This window comes from Pelobates fuscus, chromosome 5 (genome assembly GCF_036172605.1).
Source record: "Pelobates fuscus isolate aPelFus1 chromosome 5, aPelFus1.pri, whole genome shotgun sequence".
NCBI classification, from domain to species: Eukaryota; Metazoa; Chordata; class Amphibia; order Anura; family Pelobatidae; genus Pelobates; species Pelobates fuscus.
The window spans coordinates 205856207-205878660 of record NC_086321.1 but is presented as its reverse complement, the minus strand read 5'-3'; the positions used below and the strand labels follow the sequence as shown (position 1 = coordinate 205878660).

At 43.3% G+C, this 22454-nt stretch overlaps 1 protein-coding gene across 2 annotated transcripts in view; it reads right to left on the bottom strand.

Moving 5' to 3' along the window:
• LOC134611280 (fructose-1,6-bisphosphatase isozyme 2) overlaps positions 1–19722 on the bottom strand; it is a 59001-nt gene extending 39279 nt beyond the window's left edge. For both annotated transcript variants that reach the window (XM_063454975.1, XM_063454976.1), the window contains exons 1-5: positions 19451–19722; positions 10819–10981; positions 6751–6843; positions 5909–6049; positions 2385–2522 (exon numbers count right to left, since the gene is read on the bottom strand). In XM_063454975.1, coding sequence (XP_063311045.1) covers positions 2385–2522; positions 5909–6049; positions 6751–6843; positions 10819–10981; positions 19451–19620 — 705 coding nt within the window. In that variant the 5' untranslated portion in view covers positions 19621–19722. The remainder of the gene's footprint in view (positions 1–2384; positions 2523–5908; positions 6050–6750; positions 6844–10818; positions 10982–19450) is intronic.
• Between the last annotated feature and the right edge of the window lie 2732 nt (positions 19723–22454).

Here is a 22454-nt window from a genome sequence, read left to right as displayed (position 1 = left end):
GTTGGATAACTCATAACATACCTGTTAATAACCAAGGTAAAATCTACAGCAAACTTAATTACTTTAAGATGCTTAAAAGAGCACTCTAAGAACCATAACCACTACAGCTCCAGTGTACTGGTTATGGATAAACTATGAAAAAGGTGCTGTTCCCAGTCCTATGTTAAAAAGGTTTGACATTTCTCCCTCTCTACCCCCTCCCCTCCAGGTGTCCTATATCTCTCCCCCTCCTCTCCCTGTGTCCCATTGTTTACTATCCCCCCCTCCCGCCCCATTGTTTTCTCTCTCCCCCCTCCTCTCCCTGTGTACCATTTCTCCCTCTCTCCCCCCCCCCTCCGGGTGTCCCATAATCTTAATTTCTCCCCCCTCCCTGTATCCCATACCCTCACTCTCTACCCCCTCCCCCTTACTGGCCACGGTTCCTGGTCTGACAGGAAGTGTCCTAACAGTGAGCATTTCCTGGCAGATCGTTTGGCCACGCTAAACACAGGCAGGAGGCGAACTGTGGTCCTGGGCCGGTGCGGCTGTGCACCGGCCCATAAGGTATCCAGATGGCCCACGGTCGCAGCTGCGACCGTGATAGGTACGCCAGTGTCTGGATGCAAGCACAGTAATAAGGCTGGGAAAGTGCCTTTGTTGTTGTACATGGTAGTGTTATCATGAAGAAGAATCAAGCAAGCATCCTGTGTTAAAACTAGGATGCCAGGGATATTCACTAAACTGAAAACGGTCAGGCCTTGACTCTGGAATTGCATATTAGGCCTATTTTGTTGAAATGGAAACATTCTCTATGCCAGCTTTGTTTCCTGCAAGTTATAATGGACTTGGATTTTGCAGAGAATTCCAGACACGTTACCCTATAGAACATGACCATGTATGTACAATTTGCATATATATTTTAGTACTGCTTTCACTGCTAAGGTCAAATGGGACATATATGTAATACTGACTGTAACGGATCGCCTGGCACCCCGACTGAGTACCTCCGTTAAAGGATGCTCCTAGCGCTTCCTGAGGCCTCCAAGCACTTTGGCAGACACCACAATCACCGAATCAGAGAAGCATACGAATCTTCTCAAGCATATGAATGCTGTAGACCGTTGAATAGGAACCATATGAATAGGCTTACACTCCTAGCAGTCAACTGGAACAGCATGCAATAAATCCTCCCCCAAGAATGAGACGATACTTCACTTTGAGGGTTAAAACAGGAACTCTGGACTGGCACATCCAGCCTGGCTTTTATTACACTTGTACACTTACAGGCCACACCCAGGGGGAGGCATAAAATAACCAATCACATACATGGTTCCACCCACACATCCCCTCCCCTCAGATAACAGTAAACCCAATTATACGGTACACATTTTTAGCCAAGTTCTGGATGTACCCCAAAAACAGGGGGTACACCTTTAAAGCCCTTATTCAGGGGGACAACATATCCAAAAATCAGGTCATTCGGATTAACGGTTCGGGAGATATGGGGTTCCAAAGATTTGACCGACCCCATGGGTAAAGTATCCGAAAACAGTTCCATGCATTTTGGCCCTGCGGTCGGTCACAGACAAGGGAATGAAAACAGACGAATTGCCTGTGTTATAGAGCCTGGAGAGGGTTTGAATGAATTCCCTTGTCTGTGGGGTTCTTTCTACCAAACGGCAGGCCATTCGGTAGTTTCTATACGAATTCCTGGAAGTCTGGAGTTCTCAGCGGTGCTTGCCTAGTCGAGTGTCCGATTTTAGTTCCAGACACTCGACGGCAAAACACCGCTGTTCGGGAGTTTAAGATGGCCGCCGCCACGTGTTCGTTTCCCGAATGGCGGCCACCCAGAGGACAAAGAATACATTACACTGATTGCCAATTACCCGTTTGCAACATTGTTGCAAACGGTAATTGGAGGCACACTTATTCCTGGGTGGTCTGGTTGTTCGGTAGTTTCACTCAGTATAATAAATGGAGTGATTCTACCGAACAATCAGATGAATGCTGCATACATATAACCCAGGTTAACTGAACACATTATAACATATGTAATATTAAAGGCAGTATACTGTAATATGCTCCACAGTCTTAAAGGGACAGTAGTCCCAAAAGTCCCAATATGTCCACAGATTTTAAAAGGGCCAGCAGCAGCAATATAAAGTACAACATGCCCAAATATAGTTCTTTAAACGTACCAATTTTCCAGGGGCCATAGTCAGCCGGTAGGAGGCAGGCAGCCAGGCCCCTCCAATGTCCAGTGGCGAGGCGGGTTCCGCCACACCGACCAACCAATAATGTATTATAACTGGATAAGGTCCTGCTGGCAGCAATACCATTATTTACATTGTATACTGGAGTATTTTATTTCAAAGCACAATAATTCTATATGTGAGGACTCTTACCGGAGGAAACTTTTTATTGTTCAGGTATTCTGTTATAGCCGGATCAAAGTACTTGGCATAACCCTCATTAAGACTGTAAATCTTCCCTTTCTTCTTGATTTTCACATTTCTGTCCACCAAGATGAATTCTCCAAGAGCCTTTAAACAAAATATAAAAATAAAAACTTTGTAAATGGAACTTGTAAGCTTTTCCATAAAACAAACAACTGTATTTTATCTTAAAGGGTTACTACAATCATCATGCTTTTTGAAGAAGTGGTCATGGTGGTAGCAGTCTGGATGTGCAGTGTTCTTGCTTGAAACAATTCAAATCCAGGAGATATTTTTAATAGTATGCCACGTGCAAGTTGCACCGCCAGCACACATGATTTAGGTAGACCAGGACTCTGCTCCTGGCTGCCTAATGTCAATTCTGTACATATTTTAAGTCTGTCGTCAGCACACACTGCATGTTGCCGACAGACGTTACAGCTTCTACTTTGCAGGTAAAGTCTCTTTTATTCCCTTCCCCCCTCCCACACGGAATGAAGCCCTCCTTATCTCTTCTGCTGATATTTGTTTAATTCCTCGCCCTCCCTCATCCTTTTTCCCCACTTGCCTTTTACATTCCCTTCGCCGGTTCAGAACAAACGCATGTAAAATTACCCACTTAAAGGCTACTCCATGGAACTGAGCGTTTTTGCAGTAGGACACCTATAGAATAATGCTAAGAGGGCACTATTCAATTATATTTCTTTATCCCAAAGTGGACTTTTAACTTTACCACCTAGAGTGGTTCTGCAAGCCATAATCTCTTTTTATTTTATTTTATATACTTTGTATTTTATTTGCATATATTTTCATTAAAGGAATATAGTCCTCACTTACACTTCCTGTGTGGACATTTCTTTTGGGAATTTCAAAGAATCATCTACTCATCTTAAGGGAGTGGGATCCTTCTAACTATCCCACAGGCGTCCAGATTGAGCCATATTTCTTTGGCTCTCTCCTTTTATTCCATCTGTTTTTTAACTACCATCTTTTACCTTGATCCAAGATACTCCATCCAATATGTATGTATATATTTCTGTTTGATTTTAGTGTGGATAGAGAGGTTACCACACGGGTGTTTGAGTTACTTGGTATTCTTTGGTCTATACACTTAGACTCTGTATTTGCACTTTTATACTATTCAATTATAAACTAAAAAAAAGTGTTGGAGTAACACATTTAAATTCTTTGTACTGTACTGACAAATATACATGGCAGTATTACTCATGATCATATGTACTAATCATAAATACATGAACAAAATAGACGATTTTATTAAAAACGTGTATAATTCTATAAAATGTATCGATGTAAATTTTTTAGCTTGTCATCTTGGTGCTATGAAGAACTAGTTTGAGGTTTTGCTAATTAACACGAAGAATGGCTCTGGACAAAACCCTCTTAACTAATAAACTTAAAACAAAACACGAAGACAACTTTTGTTCTGCTACCCTAGCACCAGTTGAACATATCGTGTGCATACATACCAAGCTACCATGTACTGTACATCTGAATATGTGCACTTTGAAGTGGATGTTTTACAGTTTGTGCAGCATTGTCTGCCACATAGTGGTGTAATTTGTAACTATTTACAAAAATATATATTCATAAATTACACTAAATAGATACATATTTATTTAATTTAATAAAACTGAGGTAAATCCTCTATACTTCCAGCACAGCTATATTGGCAAAAAAACATAATAATAAAAATATGGATTTCCTGGTCAAGTTCCTGATAGAAAATGCTTTTGTACAAGTGATAATGCATTCAATAACCACTTAAGTCAACAGTAAAAGATAACGTAATAATTATAATGTTTGGTTCACTTGCTGATAAATTGATGCTGAATAGAGCATTCACATAGTATAGCAGGATGTGAACAAAATGTCAGTACTAGAACATATATTTGTGTTGTTTTTCTTTTTTCTTTCTTTTCACTTTATACTTTATAGCAGTGTTCGCTATCAGGTTTCTACACGTGTGACTAGTGACTGTTAGGCATTAGCAAATCTTGGTATTTTCCTCCATACAACGAACGGTCATTCTATCTGTAGAACATATCCCCACAACTGGGGCCGATTGAAATAGAGTATTATTGAATATACCCTGAAGGAAGACAACAGTATCTATTGTTATCTTGTTAACAATCCTTAGCTCTTTGGGTATGGTTTTCGAACTGTCATAACAAGCCGTAACAAGAGATTAAAATACAATACTAATAACTATGAAGCTTTGACGTTCAACTAGGGGGCTAGCAAGTTTTGACCACAGGTTAAATATACAAGGACATAGAACCACAGGGTTAGTGGACAGCCTCACGAAATGGTACTACAAAGAAACGAACATGACCATCACAAGATGTTAACATATGTATCTATGAGACTCAGCGGTAGACAACTTAGTCTCCCCATACCAGACAAACGAGAGACTTGTACAACACTTGACCCACTGTGCCAAATGCACTATTGTACAATGCTTTTTAATGTACTTTATCACTGTACTTTTCATACTCTGTAATGTAACTTCAAAAATTTGTCAATAAAAATCTTTAAATAAAAAAAAAGATAACATAATAAAACAGCAAATTTCTCTGAATGTATTCACCCATTTCTTAAAGGACATTCCAGACCCCTAAAGCATGTTCATTTGTGGAAAAGCTTTATGTGTGAAGAGTGTGTCCTATTTTTTTTCATTTAGTAAAATTTACATTTTTATAAATTAACCTTGTTACACCCCCTGGCTTTCAAGCAGTCAACAAGTCCTGTTACTTCCTGGTTTGGTTTGCTCACTGTAGCTAAACTTAATAAGTAGCAATTGCTCAGAGCACCTGCCTTGCAAAGATTTTTAATGGAGCTGCATTGGGAAGTCTGTGATTAACACATCACATAAAGTCTAGGCAGGGTTAAAAGGGGAGGGTTTACAAAGGCAGCAGACAAGAGAACTGCAGCTTTTGCAAACTGTTTTTAGATATAATTCAAATGAAAAAAATGCATAATTAAATGCACGCAATTTTTAATTTTGGGTATATTTACTAAACAGTGACTTTTAATTATTTTGTATTTGGGCAGTGGAGTGTTCCTTTAATCTTATCAAGGAAGCCGAAAGGATTCAGGAGACCCCAATTCACAGCTTTGAGTAGGAACATCTTTCTAACCCTCGTCTGCTTCTCATGATGTGGTCTAACACTGCATCTTTTTTCCTGTATTGTTTTACCGGGATACATTGAGATTTCCTTTGATTTCCTTGTGATTTTTCTATTTTCCATTTAAAATTGCCAAATAACCATGAAACCAGTAATGGGTGAAAAATGCTTTGTATAAATGTATAAATGTCGTGAAAAAATACAAAATTATATTATGGCAGGTCTGTCTAAAAATGTTGTTGAACTGTTGCTAATACAATCCTCACCTATGCAGAGCCATTCAAATAATTAGATAAATAGTTATAATAAATAATAATAATAATGCAGCTTTGTTCACACTGCACTCACGGGATCCAACATAAAGCAATCCACTCCTTGCCCAGTAGAGAGCGCTACAAGTGTTGCACTTCCATAAAGCGCATAGCCTGCTGCTACAATGTTGTGTCCTGGCTGTAATGCATCTTGTTCACAGGGCTCTGTATCTGTCGTCTGAGAAAGGGATAAAAGATTAAATAATCACCTATATTATGGCAATAACTCCTCTTTACAAAGACATTAAACATTCTTCATATCATTAAAACACAAAGTGAGTTGAAATAAATAAATAGAATACTTTTCCTAACAGCATAAGGATCATACGAAACGCATACCACAAAATAAGAGGAAAAAGCCAAAAGAATAATACAGCACAAGAAATGCATGGGTTATTAAACAAACATTTTCACTAACTGAGATGGGATACACTCCCAAAAGGCAGAAAATAGGAGCATATCACCATCTGCCTGCATCAATAACACTTATGAGTATGCCAAGATAGAAAAGAATAGAGAGTGTCGAATTTGAAGAAACCATTCAGCACATTAAGAGTACTGCCGTCAGTGGTGATGGTGACTTGGAGATACAGGAGTCTTTATTTCTATCTTGGCATACTCAGAAATGCTACTTATGCAGACAGATGGGGATATGCTCCTATTTTCTGGTCTTTTTTGGAGTTTGTTTGTGGCTTATTCTGTTTTTTGTTTTTACTATTCTTTCAGCTTTTTTCTCTCTTTTGTAATTAAAAATGCTTCGCATCAGGAAGCATTTTCCATTTTAATTAGTCAATCTGCTGTCTATTACAATTAATAATGCCTTTTTACACTTAGCCCCCCTTTAACACAACAATTAGTATCAATGTATCAATATCTTACCTTCCTGTATATAGCAAATATTGTTCCAATTGATGCTAAGCAGTCGATGTTGGAAGAACCATCAAGTGGATCAAAACAGACAACATATTTACCCTGTAAGAAAAATCATTGATGCGTAAATGCAGAGTTCAGGCTGGATATTTTGGGGGTCTGTTCATTGTAGAAATAGTAGAGACAGTTTCACTAGGTTATATTTTGAGAGTCCTTTGAACTAGTCAGTATGTTGTGGGTCCTGCATATGCGGGCATCCAAGGCACCCATTGATATCTATGGGATGTGCCAAATTGGAATATAAAGAAAGTTTTATAGTTTATCTAAAAGTAACAGCCTAAGTGATGCAATCAAATTTAAATTTATACAGACTTTCTGCAGTATACACTTGTTATTGACATCATAAATTGTAGATATCGCCTAAAAATGTCACAAGGCAGTAAACTTCTGTGGAGGGTGGTGACATTAAATTCAAGGATATCATCCAGTCCTCCTGTTAAAGAATTTAGGTTGCTCAAAGAATAGATTCAAGGGCGGCGCCTGACTTCCGGTGCGAATGGCGACCTTCTGTTAGAGCTCCGCACCAGCAGGCTCAGTTTTAGCTCACAGTAGCAGCTATTTTCACTATACCTAACTTCAAACGGTCGACACAATGCTCCACGACGACAAACAAAAATAAACATATGGGAGGCGGCAGAAAATCCAATCAGGGCGCTGCAGTGGCACTGATCTTTCGCAGCCGCAAGGAGGGTACCCGCCACGTGCGAAGGAGCAGCGGGAATATGACTGACTCGGCAGTGAGCGACATGAGTCACCAGAGCACCACTACTCCCATCACATGGGAAGATCTACAAACCCTCCTGAAAGACATCAAGCTGAACAAGGCATCGGAGTTTGCCAAACATTTAGCCCCTATTAAAGAAGGCCTCAAGTACCTCATGCAATGCACCAACAATAAGGAGGCACGCGTGGACCACGTAATATCAAGGTCCGATGCACACAAGCAAGCAATCGAGTAACTCCGGGATCAAATGCGCCAGGTGGAGGACTCCCAGGAAGACTTAAATAACAGATCCAGACGCAATAACATCAGGATTAGGGGCATACCCGATTCCATAGAAATGGACACGCTGTCTTCCACTCTATGCGAGACTTCTGCGGCCTACTCCCAGAGGCTCCACCAGCAGAACTCCTCGATTGAGCCCACACGGCACTACGTGCCCCCTCTGCTAATGCAGAGCAGCCGCGGGACGTGATAGTCAGGCTACACTACTCCATGTAAAGGAAGCTATTATGAGAGCAGCCCGGGACACCTGACTTCCGATTGAGGGACACCAGGTTAAATTCTTTCAGAACCTGGCTCCCAGCACCCTATGCAAGAGGCGGAAACTAAGACCCATCATGCAGGCACTGGCAAGGAGACGAATTCGCTACTCATGGGGCCACCCGTTCAAGCGAATGGTGCGAAGGGACAATCACACCACCACGCTTCACAACATTGAGTAGGCCGGTTGATTTGCGGAGCAGTTGGGCCCCAGGACTATCCTCACCCCGGTGGAGGGACTCAGAAGCCCAATGAGGCTCAGCGTCAACAAGGAATCCAGACCAAGCCTCACGGGACTAACTGGAGCAATCAGGCCACACAGGCAGGCAGGATGGACAGTACTCCGCCACGGCCAAACACGCAAACGGCACCCTTCACTACGCAAGTTCACCCATTTAAATGGACTCCCGACCTAACTAATAGGACAGGTGCAGAGTAAAAGCCAATTGGCGGACCCCCAGAGAAAATGCATGAAACAGATCACACCCTAGTTTAACTTCCTAGCAGATAATGCTTTCGGTATTAGGTTTAGCTATGTTCCTTGTTCCGTTAGCTTGCTTAACTGGTGATAAATATTGCTATTGCATTTCCACATAGCCAAACTTCTGATAAGCAATGGAGGGTGGCCCATCTAGTCACCTATTAGGACAATACACAAGGCCACAGATTTAGACCGTTCCCCAAGGGGGCAAACTCCTGGTAAATGTTTTCCCCCATGTGTGCAGGCCCCTTCCCCTTAGAATGGCATCCCCTTAGAATGGCATCCGCAGTAAACTCCATCCCAAGGGACCTAGCCCGAAAATCCGCCCCCCCAACCCCTCAGACTCCCACGGTGCCAAGCAATTAAGGAGGCAATTCCCTGCATATCGCCAAACCCTCCTAGCCCCCTCCCCTAAAATCCCCCATAGGAGGATTTCAGAGCACCCCACTGGCCCCGACAAGTATGCATCACCTTTCAGCCTCAACCCGAAGTCCCATAGAACCAAACTGGTGGCCGGCACATAGCCTACTACCGGTAGTAACACCTCCCCCCGCCTCCAGCAGCTTCTCACCCCTAGCCCTGAGAGGGGTGCGAAAAACAACCCCAATCCTAAGGACCCAAGGACGGGTAGCGTACCTTGTCTCCAAAGGTCACAAATGCTTCTAATGTTTTGTTTCTTAATGATTAATAACGATGTGTTCACTTTGGTTGACTATTAAATATTCTGTTACCAGTATACATGTATCCTGTATGTCTATGTGGTAATATTGTAACAAAGTGACAAGTGGAGCGACCCCAGAATGCCCGAGCTTACATTTCCCCTCTAACCACAAGGGCGGCACTACCCACTGCACCAATACTGGGGCCAGACAGTTTAACCAACATGTCCCCGCGACCCCTGAGTCCGGGACGTGAACAACACCAGCACAGAGTCTGATGGACCTACCCCGGCTTCCTTCCCCCTGACATTGAGGGGGGGGGGGCGAGGCAGGGAGACGCCGGGAGGTGGATTGTGGTGACATGACCACCTTCGACCTCATCTCTTGAGGATAGTGTGACAGGAGCTATAAACCTGCCAGCGACTCTAACCTGGCCGCCACTACTACCTAATACACACCGCACACACATAACCCAAGGAGCAGTCAGGCGCTCTACCTGACAAACTACTGGCCCAGCGTTAAGCCCAGTAGACTACTTTTTTTTCCCTCAATCTTCCTCTGCGCTTTACCTACCTACTCCCCCCACTTTCGCTCTCCCACACCCTCCATTTTCTTTCTTCCCTCCTCTCCCAGCCCTCCTCCTTAGCCCCCCCTAGTCGCCGCCCGAACTCGCCTGGGCACGCGGCCCACTGCCCACCCCCATTTCAAGAGGCGCAATGCTTCCATAGCCCAGACACCATCACCATGCCCCTCACCATTTGCTGCGTTTCGGTCAAGGCCAAAGGATTAAACGCACCCACCAAGAGACATGGTCTGTTAAGATGGGCTCACAGACAACACATAGACATCCTCTTAACTCAAGAAGCACTTCACGAACAAGCGCTTGTTCCCCCTCACCAATCGATACTACAAGCAGAGTTTCCTTGCCAACTCACGAGACACAAAAACAAAAGGGGTAGCAATTTTACTAAAAACCTGCCCCCTGATGGACATTACATGCAATAGAGACCCCCAAGGCAGATATCCAACGATAGCCGGGAAAAAAGGTAATATGGAATATGCTTTCTGCTCAGTCTATGCCCCGACGATACCAGACATCTCATTCTGGCAACAACTAGCAACACATCTCAGAGCATTCTGCCACACGCCTCACGGTGGGAGGTGACTACAATGCAGTACACATGCCCACTCTAAACTGTATTTTATGGATGATAGGGACTGTTGTGTGTGTTGTGGGAGTATTCTGAGGGACACATATTTTCAATCACTCCATAGGGAAGTAGTTACATGCTCACCATGTAACATGTTCCCTTTAACAAAATGACAGCTACCTAAAACCAATTTATTTTAAGCATTGTGATCATGTAACGTTTTTCACAGGACTTACCTGCTTCATTTTGTTTGATTGGCTTTTTTTCAAATTGTATTTTTAGTGCACTAGTATAGTACTTAGTATAGTATAGGCAGTACAGTACTTTCAGTAAATATAGATCATTATTTGCACATTATTACACAATGTGCCAGGTCTACAATGATCCTGAATTGATGGTGCGGCTTGAGCTAGGGACCATTTCTTATATTTAATATTCATCATTCACAAATAGCACACTTACTCTCATATCTTTAGGTACAATAATAACTTCTTTATTCTCCTCGGAAACCATTGCACAAGCTCCATAAGAAGATGTTAGCATATTAATGACAAGATCATTGGATAATACGTCCAGTTTCTTCACCTCATCTCCAGTCACATTCACACTTCCTGATATACCATACCTAAAAAAAAAAAAAAAAAAAAAACATAAAACCACAAATTCTAAATCAAACTTAGAACCAGAAGAAACAACAAGAATGAAAACAGCAACTAGATGCATACTTGCAAAAACAGAATATTCAATTATATAATTTTTCAAATGTAGTTGAGTAATAGCTTCATGATCCAAGGATTAATCTGACTGCCATTCTGGGGTCAGGTATGGTTTTCTTTTTCTAGTTTGTTGCAAAATTGGAAGTGCTTCAAACTGTTTTTTGTTTGCCTTCTTTTGGATCAACAGTAAAAAAAACAAATGTGAGGACTTTCTGGAACACATTGCTATATTTACCACCTGTGTCACTAGAAAGACAAGCAATGGGGAGGCATGCACAGATTTTATAGAGGAAGCACAGGGACAAATACTAGAGAAGCATGGTAAGATGTGCATGTAACAGGGGGAGATGTACTTGCAAGTAGGCAGGGCCGGATTAAGAGCCCAGTGGGCCTGGTGCTGATAATTATGATGGGCCTAATTACAAAATCTTATTGACCAAAAACACTAAAACAGTCCTACCTCCTAAGCGTCATGTATCTGATGGAGAAGATGCTGTAGGGAAACTCATAGGATGCAACTATGAGAAAACACATACCCTTTGCTAATCTCATGCTTTCATCTTTCAAGTAAACCCATACCCCCAAACAGCAGTGTCCAGTAAAGCAGGAAGTCTATGGATGCGGTAAAATGGTGGGCTACTGACACAAATCACCTAACCAGAACGGCTGAGCGAACATACACAAAAAGGGGGAATGTCTGTGTCCCTATGTCTCCCAGTCCCTTAGTGTTTGTGTCCTCATGTCTCCCAGTGTCCCTATGTCACTAGGGGACATTGAGAGACATTGGAACACTGGGAGACATGGGGACACAGATACTAGGGAACACTGGGAGACCTGGGAAATCTGAGACTCTTGGGGACACTGGGTGACAGACACGAGGGGACACGGGGAGACATGGGGCACTGAGCCACTGTGATATATAGGGGACACTGGAGACTTGATAAAAAACCTGGGTACAGGTCAAAATGTTGCGGTGTCCAATAAACCTGCTTACAGCTATCACAGTGAGTGCCTGAGATTTTTTTCTTTTATACTAGGGGACACAGACACTACGGGCACAGAGACACTACGGGCACAGAGACACTACGGGCACAGAGACACTACGGGCACAGAGACACTACGGGCACAGAGACACTATGGGCACAGAGACACTACGGGCACAGAGACACTACGGGCACATAGAGACACTGACATAGGGGACACTGATACATAGGGGACATTGGAGACTTGATAAAGACCTGGGTACAGGTCGAAACGTTGCGGTGTCCAATAAACCTGCCTAAATCTATCACAGTGAGTGCCTGAGATTTTTTCTTTTATACTAGGGGACACTGAGACACTAGGAGACATGGGGACACAGAGACATTGGGAGACTAGGGGACTTTGGGAGTCTAGGGAACACTGAGACACTAGGGACACTGGCACACTACAGACACTGAGAGACACCAGGGACACATGGGGATACTGAGATACTAGGGACACTGGCTGGGAGACATGGGGACACTGCCATGTCTCCTATGTCTCAAAGTCGCCCAGTGTCCCCATGTCTCCCTGTGTCTCCATGCCTTTCAGTGTCCCCATGTCGCCCAGTGTCCCCTAGTGTTTGTATCCCCATGTCTCCCAGTGTCCCTTAGAGTCTGTGTCCTCATGTCTCCCAGTGTCCTGATGTCACTAGGACACTAGGGGACACTTAGAGACATGGGGACACTGGGAGACATGGGGCCACTGAGCCACTAGGGACAGTGGCTGGGAGACATGGGGACACAGACTAGGGGCCACTGGGAGACATGGGGCCACTGTGTCCCTAGTGTCTCAGGGTCATGGGCGTCCGAATGGGGGGGTAAAGGGGGGTACTTGCCCCCCCCCCCCGGATTTTTCAGCTTGTGCTGCTATTTTTCATTTTAGTGTGAGAATACAGTGCAATACCAGCGCTGGCCAGTAGGTGGCGCTGTGAATTGAGAAAGGCAGAAAGCTACAGCTAATCCCTGCCTCTCTCTCATGACTGAAACCGCAGGGGAGCAGCACAAAGGCAGCCTACAGAGCAGGTAAGTGAGGGATGGGGGGGTGGGGGAGACCGCATAGAGGAAGGTAAAGTAGAAGGAGCAGAAAGGTTCTGCAAGGGGCAGGAGGGGTCAGCAAGGAATAGAAAGGGGCAGCAAGAAGCAATAAGGGGTCGAAAGGTTTTTATGGAGCAGGAGGGTAAAGTAGAAGGAGCAGCAAGGAGCAGGAGGGGTCAGCAAGGAGCAGGAGGGGTCAGCAAGGAGTAGAAAGGGTCTGCAAGAGGCAGGAGGGGTCAGCAAGGAATAGGAAGGGGATGCAGGAAGGGGTAGGGACAGTCTGCAAGGAGCAGGAGGGGTCACCAAGGAGTAGGAAGAGGCAGCAAGGAGTAGGAAGAGGCAGCATGGAGCAGGAAGGGGCAGCAAGGAGTAGGAAGAGGGAACAGGAAACAATATCAGTGTTAATGTGTTCACTTTTATTTACTGAGTGTCAGGAAACACAGAGGGCCGCTGGGCAGGGGTGCCGCTGATTGGCTAAAACATTGTTGGCTAAAACATTTTTATGAATCGGGAACTAGCGATTGGCTTAGAGTGTCAGCTGACCACTCTAGCCAATCAGCGGCACCCATGCCCAACGTCAATCTGCACTTCCTGACACTCTGTTTCAGAAGTCGAATACCACTGAGCGACCTGGAGATCTGGAGCTGAAGGAAGCCTTTGGGGGTAAACCATTTGAGAGCAGTTTCACCCCTTCAAAGAAAGAGCACGCAGGGGCCTCTTTGCATCACAGCATTTTCATTTAGATAAAGTTGTTATGGTGACCAGAATGTTCCTGTAATTTGATGAAAGGAACACTATAGTGTCAGGAATACAAACATATATTCCTGACACCATAGTTGTGAAAACGCTATTCATCCTTGCTTTATGTGAAAATGACTATGCTCCTTCCCTTTCATGACACTGTCAAAAAGGGGCCAAGCATGGATGTCATTACAATTATGCCCCCCCCCCCCCATGGAAAAATTCCTGCGGACGTCCATGCTCAGGGTCCCCATGTTCCCCAGTGTCCCAATGTATCAGCGTCCCCATGTCTCGGAGCTGCTGTCTGGACACTCTGTGCAGAGCTGCTCCCCCGCGGATCAGTGAGTAGAGAGAGGCAGGGAGGGAGATGCCGTAACTTCTTATCACTGCCTCTCTCCACACAAACAGCGACCCCTACTGGCCGGCGCTGGTATTGCAGAATAATCTATGTTTATACTGAGACAGACATTTGTGTTGCCGGTATTACTGCAATACCGGCACCAGCTAGGCAGCCTCAAATACCTGAGAAATACTTCTGAGAAATACCTGGAAACCCTAAGAAATACATGAGAAATATCTGGCAACCCTAAGAGTAGTGTGTAAAAAAAAAAAAAAAATGTAAAAAAAAAAATTTTTTTTTTTTTTTTTTTTTAAACCAATGGGCCTATTCCATGGGCCTGGGCCTGGAGCTGCAGCTCCATCAGCCCCTATGTTAATCCGGCCCTGCAAGTAGGGCGATTTAGGGAGATGAAGAGGGCAGTTAGTTGGTTTGAGGAGGGATGTGTCTGCAAGGGGATGTACTACGATGCCTCCTGGAGGTACAGGAGAACTGGTGGGAGAGGTATGGAAAGAAAAACAGTATGTTATTATAATGCTATTAGGTATGAATGGGGGGGGGGGGGGGGGGGGGCAGGACTAACAAACTATGCCTTGGGAATATTATCCTTTGGCACCTGTATCCTCATTCACTGCAAAATGGATCAGCTGACCTTTACTTTTCTTCAACAGACTATATGCTGTCAAGTAAACTAGGAAGTATGTTGACTTTGTGCAAATGATTAGAGTTAACTGGACACTCCGGACCCCTAAAGCACTTTAGCTTCCTGAAATGCCTTAAGTGTGAAGAGTGTGATCTTTCATTTTACAAAAAGTGCAGAATTTACATGTTCCAGGTTTATTTCTAGGTTTTAGCATAGCAAAGCCATTTGTGTCATTGTTAGGGTGTACCATCAATATGGAATCGATATATGTTTCCCAATATGTTTCCTTAATGTTATTTACCTTGCCCCCCCTCCACCATATCATAGTGTGAATCCTGCTCCCATTTCATGTTCTGTCTGTGTACATGAGTCCTGGTGATCTGTGCATGGACCAGCATAGAGGTAATAGCGAGAATAAGAGATAGAGCTATTAAAAGAAAGATATAAGAAAGAAAAGGCATAGTAAAAGAGTGAGACACAACCTTCCCCAGACTCAGCCTGCTCCCTTGGCCAATTGGCTACTAACAAAGACTGGACATACCCCATTTGCAATACCTTGGGTTGTCTACTTTTGCAAATGGTATGCCATCATGGGGGTAATTCTCATTCCTGGGCTACCATACGGTCTCAAAGGCAACGTAACCAATCTTGCGAATTTCAATGTGAAAAAAATGAAAAATGTAACATGTTATATTTGACCCTGTAACTTTCCCAAACACCATAAAACCTGTACATAGGGGGTATTGTTTTACACGCGAGACATCGCTGAATACAAATATGTGTATTTTATTGCAGTAAAAGCAAACAGTATTATGACATTCACGGTTAGAATGTCACATAGAACTAAACATTTTTTTGAATTCTTATTTTCTCCCATTTTTAAAAAATATTTTATTCATATTAAATTATGTTTTATACCTAAATATTTGATGTTAAATGAAAGCCCTGTTTCCCCTGAATAAAATTATATATAATAAGTGTGGGTGCACATAATATGAAAGAGGCGAATTACGCCTAAGCAGACATATAGCACAAATTCAAGTTTTTGTTTTGTTTTGATCACAACGTGTACATTTGGCTCAGTCCTTAAGGGGTTAAGGAAAAATTGGAATGTAATCTTCTGGCGACATCTAGTGGCCAAGGTCTGTTATACATGCATATGTTTATTTTGGATTTAGAGCACTAATACAAAGTTTAGACTCTAAATATTGTGTCTTCACTCATAAATAGAAAAGTCTACAACATATTTTGAACCTCCAAATACCTAAAGGTAATAAAACCAGATAGACTCATATTCTTGTTCATGATTAAAAACACTGGGATGTCACATGTAAGGTAACGGAGATAGTCAGGGCTGGATTTCCCATTAGGTAGAGTAGACACCTCCCTACAGACACATGCCTGATTGGCACTTTAAATAGACAGAGTAGGCACCCCATCTTACAGCTGCCTGGTGTCTGTGGCTTGCTGACCAGAACAAATGCTTAGGTCTCCGTGATTGTTGTATTCACTCTGAGGGAGCCAGATCTGTGCATGGCTCCTTAGACTGAACATGGTGATCTCCTATACAAAAGAAGAGGATTGGCCAGGAGAAGGGACAGGCCTAGAGCCAGTTTGTGTGTAACAGGTACACAAAACACACATTGCTAGTTACACTATGTGTAGCTGTATGCACAGTCTGTGTAACAGTATGTGAAACTGTGTGTATGTACAGCCTGGGTAACAGTATGTGTACCTGTGTGCACAGCCTGGGTAACAGTATATGTAGCTGTGTGCATGTACAGTCTGGGTAACAGCGTGTGTACAGTCTTGTTAACAGTATGTGTATCCTGGTGTGTGTACAGTCTGGGTAACAGTATTTGTACCTGTGTGTACAGTCTAGGTAATAGTATCTGTACTTGTGTGCACAGCCTGGGTAACAGTATCTGTACTTGTTTGTACAGTCTAGGTAACAGTATTTGTACCTGTGTGTACAGTCTAGGTAACAGTATTTGTACCTGTGTGTACAGTCTAGGTAACAGTATTTGTACTTGTGTGCACAGCCTGGGTAACAGTATATGTAGCTGTGTGTGTATACGGCCTGTGAAACAGTATGTGTACCGTGATATGTGTACAGTCTGGGTAACAGTATTTGTACCTGCATGCATCCATCATTTTGTGGTTAAACATTCTGTTTCCCAGTCATCTCCCCTTGCCCTCTGGCAAATTGCGGTGTTCAGTTTGAGGGAACAGGTCCAGTGGCGTACCTACTGCAGTCAACCACGAGGGTCGCAAGTTCAGGGGCCAATTGGGTTGCCCATGCTGTTCGGACCTCCCGGTGCAATGTATTTTCAGGGGCCCGGTCAGCGCTGTGGAGCTTTAATAGCATGACCGTGCCCCCTGTGATGATGTCTGAGTGCTGATGGGAAGTGACAGCTGATCACTTCCTCCCAGCTTACACAGAGGGTCGCAATGAAAGAGAAGGAGAAGAGGGAGCCAGAGCTCCTACTCTCATCAGGGTGAGCCAGCCACTGGACCCTGGGGATGTCACCTTCCTGCACCTAAAAGTTAGGAAACAGGAGGGTGATTAAAAAAAAAAAAAAAATTTGCATGTGTGTTAGTGTATCTGTCAGTTTGTGCCCCTATGTATCTGCATGAGTGTCGTTCTGTGTATCTAAATGTTTGTCATTTTGTCTCACCTCGTGGAGTTTTACTGTTCATGAGAATGGTGAGGAATCAGCCCAGAACTACACAGGAGGATCTTGTTAATGATCTCAAGGCAGCTGGGACCAAGAAAACAATTGGTAACACACTATGCCATTCTGAAATCCTGCAGTGCCCGCAAGGTCCCCCTGCTCAAGAAAGCACATGTACAGGACCATCTGAAGTTTCCCAATGAACATCTGAATGATTCAGAAGAGAACTGGGTGAAAGTGTTGTGGTCAGATGAGACCACAAAAAAAAAAAAAAAAAAAAAATCGCTCTTTAGCATCAACTCAACATGCCGTTTGGATGAGGAGAAATGCTGCCTATGACCCCAAGAGCACCATCCCCACGTCAAACATGGAGGTGGAAACATTTTGCTTTGGGGTGGTTTTCTGCTAAGGGGACAGGACAACTGCACCGCATCAAAGGGACGATGGACGCGTTTATGTACCGTCAAATCTTGGGTGAGAACCTCCTTCCCTCAGTCAGGGCATTAAAAATGGGTCGTGGATGGGTATTCCAGCGTAACAATGACCCAAAACACACAGTCAAGGCAACTAAGGAGTAGCTCAAGAAGAAGCACCTTCAAAGGTCCTGAAGTGGCCTAGCCAGTTTCCAGACCTTAATCCCATAGAAAATCTGTGGAGGGGGCTGAAGGTTCGAGTTGTCAAACGTTAATGACTTGGAGAGGATCTGCAAAGAGGAGTGGGACAAAATCCCTCCTGAGATGTGTGCAAACCTGGTGGCCAACTACAAGAAATGTCTGACCTTTGTGATTGCCAACAAGGGTTTTGCCACCAAGTACTAAATCGAAGGGGTCAAATACTTATTTCACTCACTGACATGCAAATCAATTTATAACTTTTTTGGCATGCGTTTTTCTGGATTTTTTTCTCTTCTTTTGTTATTCTGTCTCTCATTGTTAAAATACACCTACCATTAAAATTATAGACTGATCATATATTTGTCAGTGGGCAAACGTTCAGAATCAGCAGGGGATCACATTTTTTCCCCTCACAGTATGGCAGATGGAGGCTGCTGGAATTGAAAGGTATGGCATCATGTATGCCTGCACATTCTATCAATATGATCTGCACAGTTGAACAGCCACAGAGATCTCTAAATGCTTATTATACACAGACTGTTTCCCACCCTACATTACCACAACTGGCAAATAGAGTGGGTTTTGAGGTGTTCAGTCAGGTGGATACGACTGGTTAATGGGTGCTCCTGGACTTCGCTGAATGAATCAATTGCCTGTTAATCGCTATATGAACAAACGGATTAGTCTGTCCAGCTATTAACAGGAATTTGATTTGTCAGCTGGACAGGGTTTGTGCACTACTTGATTTTCTTTTGGTCCTTCCACCACTAGTTGCATAGCAAACTCCTGCATTTTTATAATCCCTTAGCTCCTGCACATGAGGAGTTGCATTTGTGCCTCCAAATTTTTAAAAACTAATTGACATACTTGCAGATTCCCTGCTTAATGTTCCAAACCACAAGCACCATCATTCACTACAGCCCACTCAGCACACATTCACTCATTTAACACTCTTTTAGGCAATGAACGCAGTCTCTGCAGAGTTAACTGAATTCTCCTGTAAAGGAGAATAGCAGAAGGAGGGGCTGTGTGCACCTGATAGGACCCAGCTAAGATGTTTTAAACAATGGTAAAATGGTTATATTACTTTAAGGTGGATTGCACCATACTCAATACAGCAGGCTGCAGTGGTTATGGTTCTTGGAGTGTTCTTTTAAGAGTCAACCTCTACGGCAAAAGCACCCAGAGGAACTTAGCATGTCCAGAACAATGCAACATTTTTTTTTATTTTTTTTTAACCACTATGTGTAAGGAATAGTGTAGTGTTTACGCTACGCATTTTCCATCACAGATAAAAGGAACGTTACTTACATATGAGCGATGCCTGCTTTCCTGACAGCAGAGGAGATGGCTTTTATAGCTGTCAAAATGGAATTCAGGAGCTGGGTTAGTTCTCCAGTACCCTTCGCTTGCCTTCCCTTTTCCATGACAAACCGGGTAAGGGTTAACATGTCGGTTTCAAAGGGGCTTCTGTCTGACATTTTGCCGCCCAAGGAGTCCTTCTCTTCGGGAGGAAAGTTTTACACTCTTCTTGCCTTTGAGCTAGTGTGCTGTGGGGGTATTCACAGACCTCTAAAGGTACTGAACTGTGCCAGACGTGCCTAATAAAATTGCCACTGAACCCATGTGACAGGGAGGCAGGATCCACAGCCCCCCAATGTAGGAATGCAATATCTGCAGCTAGTTCAAGGCTCGCACAGCTGGCAGTCAATAGGATTTTATTTCAGCACAAACATGCCCACAGTTTTGTTTTTAGAATATTCAAATACACACATCTCTACCATCTGACCTGGTCTGGATAGAAAGGTTGAATTTTAATGTTATTTTTAGCCTTTGTGATATTAATAGTTATACTTCATTCTTTATCTACTTATGTGATGATTGTCAGAGTTTGTAGCAGTAGTTAATGGGTGGGAGTATTCTTTCAATACCTACCTTTAAATACCTTGGTGCCTTCCCCCAAGTGTCCATATTTAGGAGGGACAGTCCCTATTTTGGGCTTAAATCCACAGGTCACTCTTTTCTATCCTAATGTCCCTCTTTTCTAGGAGCTCTATATTGTTGTGTGTCTGATAGTATAGCAGAGCACTAAAGCAATAATACTCACAGTACTGTGTTTTTAAACTAAACAATAACTGTGTTTAGAACTCAGTCTGTGTGAATAATATGCATTGTTCTTGTTCTACACTCTATTTTAGTTGCATAAATCGTTATTAGTAAGTCACCAAATGTCTCAGAACAGCCCTGCCTCCAATTACACCATAAAAATTAAAGTGTCCCTCGTTTATTTCAAATGTTGGGAGGTGTCATTCCTGGAATAAGTGTACTTTCTTTAATCCACTTTGGCACAAGGATGCACCATGCTTACTGGTTGAAAAGCTTGACAAATGGTGGTTGTCATCTGGTTGCAGGATGGATCTGAATGGACACACACCAGTTGTGTGTCTCTTAACTAGTCAGTTTAATCTAAAACATACAGATGGAGCTGCAGAACTTTATGTATGATTAACATATAAAATGTAAACAGGGTTATTCCTACAGTGTGAATTGTTGGAAAGGTATAGGAGTTTATTCACTAAACACCATAAGCTGATCAAATTAGTTGAATTCAATCAAAGTAACAGAATTGCAATTGAATTTGCCATTCCACTTTTCACTAATGGCAAATTTGGTCACAATTGACCTGGACAACTAAATTGGCACAGGTTCTGTGGCATATACTCTCCACTTTAAAATTATTCTCGTATGCGAATCATATTAAAAATATAACATTTAAAAAAAAAAATTTTTATTAAAGATAAATCACTCTAAACCAGGCGTTCCCAACCCAGTCCCCTCAAATAGAGATTATCCTGTTGTCATGTGCCGCGGCCCTGGCCGCGCGTTAGAACCGCTGGGGCTGGAAATTAATTTGAGATGACATCACAGCTGGGAGGAAGTGACTGCCTCGGTCACTTCCTCCCAACAACCACCAGGAGCCACGCGGGAGGAAGAGGGGGGAGTCAGAGTGGGAACTCTGACTCCCATCAGGCTGAGCCACCACTGGACCCCAGGGATAGTCACCCTCCTACACCTAAAAGGTAGGAAACAGGAGGGTGACTAAAACATTTTGTATATGTGTGTTTGTGTGTCTGTATCCGTGTGTCTGTATCCGTGTGTCTGTATCCGTGTGTCTGTATCCGTGTGTCTGTATCCGTGTGTCTGTATCCGTGTGTCTGTATCCGTGTGTCTGTATCCGTGTGTCTGTATCCGTGTGTCTGTATCCGTGTGTCTGTATCCGTGTGTCTGTATCCGTGTGTCTGTATCCGTGTGTCTGCAAGTGTAGGGGGCCAACTTATGGGAGTGGGAGGGTAGCAGTATGGGGAGGTGGCGAGGGCAGCTTTTGCACCAGGGCCCCGTGGTTTCTAGTTACGCCGCTGTGTGCAGGGCCGGTGCTAGGATTTTTAGTTACACAGGCGAAGATGCATTTTGGCGCCCCAACCCTCATAAAAAATAAAATAAAAAATGCATCTTCACCTGTGTGTCTTTCCTCCCAAGCCACAAGCACACAGGCATCATTTTTCAGTCACACAGTCAAAGTCATACAGGTACACTGTCATACAAAGACAGAAATAATCATACAGAGACATACAGACACATACAGTCAGAGACATACATGCATACAGAGACATGCAGGCATATAAAGACATACATGCATACAGAGGCATACCGTCATACAGACACATACATACAGACAGGCATACAGAAACATACATACAAAGACATTCAGGCACATACATACAGACATACAGGCATAAAGAAACATACATACAGAGGCATACCGTCATACAGACACATACAGAGGCATACCGTCATACAGACACATACATACAGAAACATGCATACAAAGACATACAGGCATACAGAGACACACACATACGTACATACAGAGACATAAAGGCATACAGTTACATACATGCATACAGAGACATATATACAGACATTCAGAGACAAACATACATCCAGTTACATACATGCATACAGAGACATACAGAAACATACGTACAAGACATACAGACACATACATACATACAGAGGCATACTGTCATACAGATACATACATACAGACAGGCTTACAGAAAAATGCATACTCACACACACACACAAACTCACAGACACATACTCGAACACACACACACTGACAGACACACATACTCACATGCACACACACTGACAGACACACACACACACACACACACACACAGACACACACACAGACACACACACAGACACACACACAGACACACACACACACACAGACACACACACAGACACA